The following is a 7,445-nucleotide window of genomic DNA, read 5'->3' as shown; positions in this document are numbered from 1 at the left end:
CACTGGCCCATCGCTAGGCCCTGGGCTGGCCAGAGGACTGAAGGACAATGACCTCCATCTTTACCTTCCCTACCCAGTCTATCAGACCCTCGGGGCACATCCCATACCGACTTCCATGGTGGCAAATAAATGCCCACTCTTCCAGATTTTACTTATGAAGCCACCGAAGGCCATGTGTACTGACCAGTTTTGTGCTTGGCAAATAGCTCAGTGGCTTATCAGAATGAACATGGGCTTCTTGCTCCTGTCCCTCTGTCATCTTGCAAACTCACCAGGGTGCAAGGGTGGGAGCTGGAGTGGGCCAGTGGCTAAGAAGGGGCTCAGCCCAGCTACTCTGAAGACAGATGACACTTGTGCTCACCTCCCAGTGGCCTAGCAGGCTGTGTGGATGGGGAGGAGTATGCGGCCTGGAGGCCAGGCTGCAAGTCAACCTCAAGAGCAGGTTTACATGAATTGCAGGGGGAAGAAGTGAAAAGTTGTGAAAAAAGTTAGTCAACCACACAACAGTGTAACAAAGCAGATGATTGCTTTTCAATCTTTTTAACAATATAGTTGGAGCATTGATTTATTTCCCAAATCATAGATTTAAAATACAATGTTTACATTGCATTGAAATAAAATTGTGTACATTCATTAGGGTATCCAAAGGTGTCACCTTCTGAGTCCCTGCTTCATCCCAAAACCTTCTTGAACCATGAAGATTCTGACTTTGTCAAACATAGCAACTTCTGGCTCCCAAGTTGCCTGTTAGGTATCTCTCGTGTCCATCAGATCAGAAACACATGAGGTAACATTCTTGGCTCAGCCAAGGGGAACATCTTGCTCACTCAAGGGAGCTTCTTCAACTTCCCTCTTTTGCAAACTGACTTCATTTGCTTGTTTTTTTGAGACAGGGTCTCGCTATGCAGTCCAGGCTGGCCTCAAACTAGCAATTCTTCCTCCTCAGCCTTCTGAGTGCTGGAATTACAGACATGCACCACCACACTTGGCTTTGAAAATGTACTTTAAAAGCTTTGATTAGGAGCTTCCTTTAGGAGTTCAAGTGCACCTTCACAATCCTGAAATGCTGTCATGATGAAATCCATGACGTCATAGATAGAAGAGGATTCGGGGCAGCAAGCCCGAGAGAACGAGGGCCCAGCTGTGGAGTGTGCACCGTGGCTCCATGATATTCTTGCTTAGATGCTGCGCTGTCACAGGTGGATAAACCCACGGACCATGGACCTCCGGGTCCTTGTCAATCTAGAGCTATTTGTGTTGGCCCAGGCACCTCCCGAACACATTACAAACTCCAAGCCTTTGTGCTCAAAGCCAGAATTGCTTCTATGACTAATAAAAGTATTTTCGGGTTTGGCAAGATAGGAACTCTTAAAATAACACGTCACCAACATTGCTAAGTTGCAGTTTTTAGCCTTAATTTAATTTTTTGTTTCTATTAAAATGTGTGAACTCTAGGCCTAGATCCAAAAACAAGACTTGGCAGGGTAGTCTGGGAAACATTTCTTCCCAACTTGTTTAGAGTCTTCCTCATCTAGACTTATCCTGCCTGGTCATTTAGACATGGGCATTTTCAGGCTGGGTGTGTGATTTCCAAAGCAGGGGTTTCTGTAACTGCTGCCACCAGGTTTTTTCTCTGCCCCAAGGACATACCCCTTGATTACTAGCAATTGAAATGATCAAGGACTGAGTGAAAACATGGTGGAGACTGGAAAGTGTATTAGCAAAAGCAATGGGGCATTTTCCAGAGACAGACTTGAGCTAGCTAGAGAGCCAAGTGTCTACTCACAGTTGCTCTAGAATGTGCCCTGGGCATGCGTTGGATATACAGGAGTGACTTAAGTCTGTCTTGGCATAGCCCCTGAGGTTCCAGGGCACCTGATTTACAAGTCTCTATCCTTCCACGACCCCTTGAGGCTTGTTATTATATACAGATAAGTAGCTGCCTTGTAAAAACGACAAGCAAACTTGTTATAGTTTATAAACCAGCCGAGACGTCCTGCTCCCCCGTGGAAGGGGTGAATGTTGAGCTCACTTGGTCTGCTGTCTCTCCACAGAACACTGGGCACAGTTTGCAGAGGTGTTTGGCCACATGCTTTCTGAAGAACACAGAGAGATACCTTCGGAACTTCTCCCCGACAAAGGCATAGATGATGGGGTTGATACAACAGTGTGTCATCCCAAGAGTCTCTGTCACCTGCATGGCCTGGTCCAGGTGACTGCTTCTCTCACAGCTACTCAGGCCAAAGAGCTCCTGGAAGGTGGTCAGGAGGAGCACGATGTTGTAGGGAGCCCAGAAAAGAAAGTAGACGATCATGATGGCGAAGATGAGCCTCACAGCCTTGTGTCTCCTCTTCTCATTGCGACACCGGAGGAGGGTGCGCAGGATTCCCGAGTAGCAGATGACCATGACAAGCAGGGGCAGGACCAAGCTCAAGATGTTCCTCATTATTGTATGGAAGTTCTTCCATGTTAATGGAAAATGAGGGCCACAGGAGTAACCAGAATCTGCCTTTTCAAATTTAGTGAAGATGATTCCTGGGAGAGAGGCAAATGTGACCACTACCCAGGTGACTCCACTTGTCACCACCCCAAAGGTGACTGTCCTGGCTTTTAAAGCAAACACAGCGTGGACGATCGCTAGATACCTATCGATCGTCAAGAGGATGATGAAGAAGATTCCACCAAAATAGCCCATGTGATATATCCCTGTGAGTAACTTACACATTGCATTTCCAAAGACCCACTGATTTGCGGCATAGTGGGCCCAGAACGGGAGCGTGAGCACGAAGAGCAGGTCGGAGATGGCCAGGTTGAGCAGGAAGATGTCAGTCATGCTCCTTAACTTCTTGCAGTTGACCAGGGTGAGGACCACCAGCATGTTACCCACAATGCCAAAGATGAACACCAGCGAGTAGAGCGGGGGCAGGAGCCGGGCTGCGACCTGCCGCACTTTGGGTTTATAACAGGGTTCACTGCTGCCATAGTCATAAATGGTGGTGACCTCTTCACTGCTGTCATTGATGCTTTCTAGCAGAGACTGAGATGTGGAGAGCAAGCTGCGGGAAATCTGGAGATAAGTGTCTTTCATTTTCTTCAGTTCTGTAGATAGAGAATGACATGATGACTACATAATACAAATGGCAGTCCCCCATCCAAATAGCCTTACTTTGCTTAAGGAATATTCCAGTCTTTGTATCTCCTTGTCAACTGTCTCCTTGAGGGCATGGGTGTATTACTTCCCTGTCATTCCTCTGCTAGACACCTGTTGTGTACCCAACTCAGTTCCCAACACCCTTTGTCTACCCAGTGAGCACAAGTCTCATGGTAAGCCTGAAAATTCTGGATGCCCACATTGTCTATGTCCTTTGGAGACGACACACAGGCCTGTGACACATCCCTGGGCGATGTAAGTGCCGTCTGCAAGGCAGTTCTACCCAGAAGGTTCTACCCAGATAAGGGAGACAGAAGAAATCCTGCCTGCTCCTTCTATGTTTGCAGCTTGTCTTGTGCAGGGTTGGTGCTTGACCATGAATGAAAGACGCAGGGAATTTGAGAAAGGCTGTGTAGTGTCCCTTAGCAACCCTTGAACTCCTAGTTCTCTGACTTACTTGGTTTGTTTAGTTGTTTTGTGGTACTGGGGTTTGAACTCAGGGCTTTGGACTTGTGAGGCCAGTCATGTCTTGAGCTATGTCTCCAGACATTTTTTCCTCAGGTTATTTTTTGAGATATGGTCTCACTTTTTGCCCAGGCCAGCCTGGAGCGTGAGCCTCCATTTTATGCTTCCTGCTGTAGCTAAGATAACAGGTGCATGCCACCATACCCGGTTTTTTTCTGTTGAGATTGGGTCATGGTAATTTTTTTTGCCTGAGCTGGGCTGGAATCAAGATCCTTCCAATCTCAGCTTCCCGGGTAGCTGGAATGACAGGCGTGTAGTTCTGTACCCAGCTAATGGTTAAGATGGATGTTTCCTGAGCTTTTTTCCCCTGGGCTGACCTTGAGTTCAGCTTCCCACGTGACTAGGATTACAGGCATGAGCCACTAGCACCTGGCTTGACTTCTTGTCATTGGAGAAAGAATAAGCCACTGTGAGTCACATCTTTGGGCTGTTACTTGCAGCCCAAAGCGTTCTGATAACTCTCTCCACTTTTCACCTCTACCATCTGCCTGAACTTCTCCTGCCAAGGTTTCAAGGAAAACCCAATGTTCCAGTTTCATCCTCATCAGGCGTCTGATCTTTGGCTAACCTCCTCCATTTAAAACTCCTTTTTGGCTTTCAGGAGGAAGTTTCCATCTGGCTACTTCTTATTAACGTTGGCATTTCCTCCTTCTGCCCAGCCCAAATGAGCTGCCAGGCACCATCCACCATCCTTGGCTCTTGCCTCTTTTGACCTGCCTCTTCATTCTTTTTGGGTTTTTTTTTTTTTTTTTTGATGGTACTGGGGTTTGAACTCAAGGCCTCACACTTACTAGGCAGGCACTCTACCACTTGAGCCACTCCAGCAGTGTTTTTTTTTTTTTTTCTTTTTTTTTTGTGATGGTGTTTTCAAGACAGGGTCTTGTGAACTATTTGCCTGGGGCTGGCTTCGAACAGCAATCCTCCTGATCTTTACCTCCTAAGTAGCTAGGATTATAAGCATTTGGCTGCCTCTTTATTCTCACTCAAAAATCCTTTCTGATTTGTGTCAGCTAATCTCAGGGCTCTGACTCTCCTGTAACCAAATGCTTCTCAAAGCCCTGTTTTCAAGTCCTGCCTTCCTTCTGAACCTCAGAGTGGAATTTTCCATTGCCTGCTGAGCATCTGCTGTGGTCTGTCTTTGGTTTTAGACACTGGAGATACAGCAGTGATCAAAGTAGGTGGCCTGTCACGAGTTCAATGCCTCCACCTGAGCACCTCCGGAAGCTCACTTGTTTGTGGGCTCCTTATCTTAGTAATTGCCATTTAGTCCTTTGCTGAAGAAGCAAGATTTAGCATTACTTTGGATCCCTTCCTCTTCAAAAATTAAGGGCCTGCCTTCAGAACCAAACGGATGGACCTGGATTCGAGTCCTATCTGTATAATTTGAGGTCAATGATTTTTTCAAGTATGAGTTTCTAGTTATATACAATATTAACTGTGCTGAGTTGTTGCATAGGTCATTTGGGATAAGGACTTCACAGTCCTGGTTTAGTGAACCTCTGTATTATTTTTAGGTGGTATAAATTCTAACCCATAAATGCTTGGCAGGTACATCCTCTCTGCCAGTTTCAACTGCCAGTTCCTTGCCTTGTCTTTCCTTTGCTCCTGGCTTGTCCCTTTCCACCTGTCTTCTTCAGGGTTGAAACTGGACTGTGCACTTCTCAGCCTACAACCTCCAGGCAGGCACTGAATGGCTCGTGCGTGGTAGGAACTCAAAGATAATGATTGGTCTGCTCACTATGGCTTTTCTGAGATTTTATGGGTTTTCACTTGTCAGCTTTGTCTCTGATCACTGTGCTTCAGCCACAACCATCTCCTCTTCATTTTCCCCAAGTCACTGATTCCTTCAGGCTACAGTGGTTTGCTATATACTTGTCCCTCTGCCCAAAAAAGACTGCTGAGCTCCTGTTCATCCTTCAATGCCTCCTGCTCAAATTCCCCTTTTCTGCAAAACCTAATTTATATCTTCTACCAAATCACTCTGGTCTTTTAACATCTCAAGCATCTAAATCAGCCCTTGCCACTTTATCTTTTATGCATGTGCGCCCCTTGAGGTCAGCACTGGTCACGTTCTACCTCCAGTTTCTTATGAATTCATCCAGCTAAAAGAGGCATCAACATGTGTTCACAGGATGAGTACACAGAACTCGTAACATCATTAGGGCTTCCTTGCTGAGATCATTTTTCTCTGGTACTGATTGAATTTGTTTTCACGTCTCTATCCACCTTATCCTTTCACCTCTCTCAGTGATATATTTCACATCACTGAGTCACATCCTTGCAAACTGCAGAAACATGACCTCTGATGAGGGTTGGGAAAAAAGTGTGTGTGCTAAGTACTCCTGATGCTGCAGACGTTCTGTTAAATACTTGGAACGCATGCATTCCCTACCATGGGCAGTCAGCAAAGTAACCAAAACTGCACTAATGTAGCTGGAATTTCAGGTGTCAGGACCCGGCATCCAGAGCTGCTAGGAAGCTGCCTCTCAGAAAAAAGAAATTCCTCTTTCAGCTTGTGTGGCCCTCCAGACGGGAAGGAAGAGGCACTTTGGGTTCAGGGGCCCCACACATAGACAGGATGGGAAAGATTTCCAGGGAGAAAGTTCCAGCTCTTTATGGACCCTGCTTGCTCAAAGGGAGCAGAGGGAGCCCGTGGGTGCTTGAGCACTCTGTTCCCTTTCCTCCTGTCACCTAAGCCCCAGGGAAGGTCCCACCCAGCCACATCCTGCCCTTCCTCACTCTCGCCCAGGTCTTTGTAACGTCTCCCGGTGCACATGCCCTCCACCCACCCCTTCCCCATCTCAATCATGGTCCCCAAGGACCCAGGCTAGGCAGTCCCATAAGCGTGTGCAGGGGGACCCACATTTCCAGCTCTGAGATGCTTCAAGCCTATGATTCATAAAGTCACGGAAAAAAAAATCACCCACAACTCACCAGTGGATGGCTTCCTTCAGGTGGCTTCTTTTAGCGTGTCAGGCTTCTCACTAACGGAACCGGACAGACCTGGAGGTAGAAACTTGGTGTGCAGAAGTAGGAAATAAAGTTTCCTGCAGAAAGAGAAGGCGGAGATATCAGGGCAAGTGATGGTAAAGATCTGAAAAAAAAAAAAATCAAAAAGATACAGTTCTTCTTTTCCAGCCAGGAGTGCTGTACACTATGTCGTGGTCTCCCGAGGAGGATTAATTTTGAAATCTTGCTTGTGCAACCTTGAGAATGAGTCAGGCACCCCAACCCCTCTCTCTGCTCCTGTATCTACCAGCTCTGGGCTTCTGGAACTCCTTGAGTCTCTCTGTCTGGAACTCTTCAACTCTGTACCTTCCTCCCCATTAAATTTGCATGGACCGAGTGTCATAGAACCTGTCATTTCCCAGAGGATAAATACTAGCAAGGCTGTAGGTCATGGTGAGGAAATAGAGTGAGGTTTACTGGGACTGTGTGCGCTGTGTGTCAGTGGTATTGTGAATTTGCAATCTGATTAGAAATTTTATTTCTGTAAGACTTTTTTAATGAAAGGGAATACTAAGTGATCTCTTGTGTCATTAGCAAGAGGACCCTTGGTTATTAGAGGTACCCCCTCCTCTGAAAGAAGCTGTGTTAAAAAAACCCCAAATTCTGCAGCATAGGTACCATACTTATAAATATTCCCCAAAGTCCTGCATGCATTAGAGTTGGCCTCTGGCACTTTCTAGAATTCAGCAGACCCTGAGGTCAGGATCTCATGCTTTGGCAAGTTTTTGTTCCATCAAATATGAGTCATAAGATTCTAGGG

General features: G+C 46.5%; 1 protein-coding gene across 1 annotated transcript; it reads right to left on the bottom strand.

The window, feature by feature from the left end:
• Positions 1-537: 537 nt before the first annotated feature.
• Positions 538-6,954, bottom strand: Ccr2 (C-C motif chemokine receptor 2). Its single transcript, XM_020179560.2, has 2 exons — positions 6,611-6,954; positions 538-3,099 (listed from the first exon to the last, which is right to left on the bottom strand). Exon 2 carries the CDS (start codon positions 3,086-3,088, stop codon positions 1,976-1,978), a length of 1,113 nt encoding a protein of 370 aa, XP_020035149.2. The 5' UTR covers positions 3,089-3,099; positions 6,611-6,954; the 3' UTR covers positions 538-1,975.
• Between the last annotated feature and the right edge of the window lie 491 nt (positions 6,955-7,445).

The sequence above is a fragment of the Castor canadensis genome, chromosome 17, assembly GCF_047511655.1.
Source record: "Castor canadensis chromosome 17, mCasCan1.hap1v2, whole genome shotgun sequence".
Lineage (NCBI taxonomy): Eukaryota > Metazoa > Chordata > Mammalia > Rodentia > Castoridae > Castor > Castor canadensis.
This window is presented reverse-complemented; position numbering and strand designations above follow the sequence as displayed.

Bases quoted from the DNA above. Each gene is read 5' to 3' on its own strand.
- Ccr2 (XM_020179560.2), bottom strand. From the start codon at position 3,088: ATGAAAGACACTTATCTCCAGATTTCCCGCAGCTTGCTCTCCACATCT.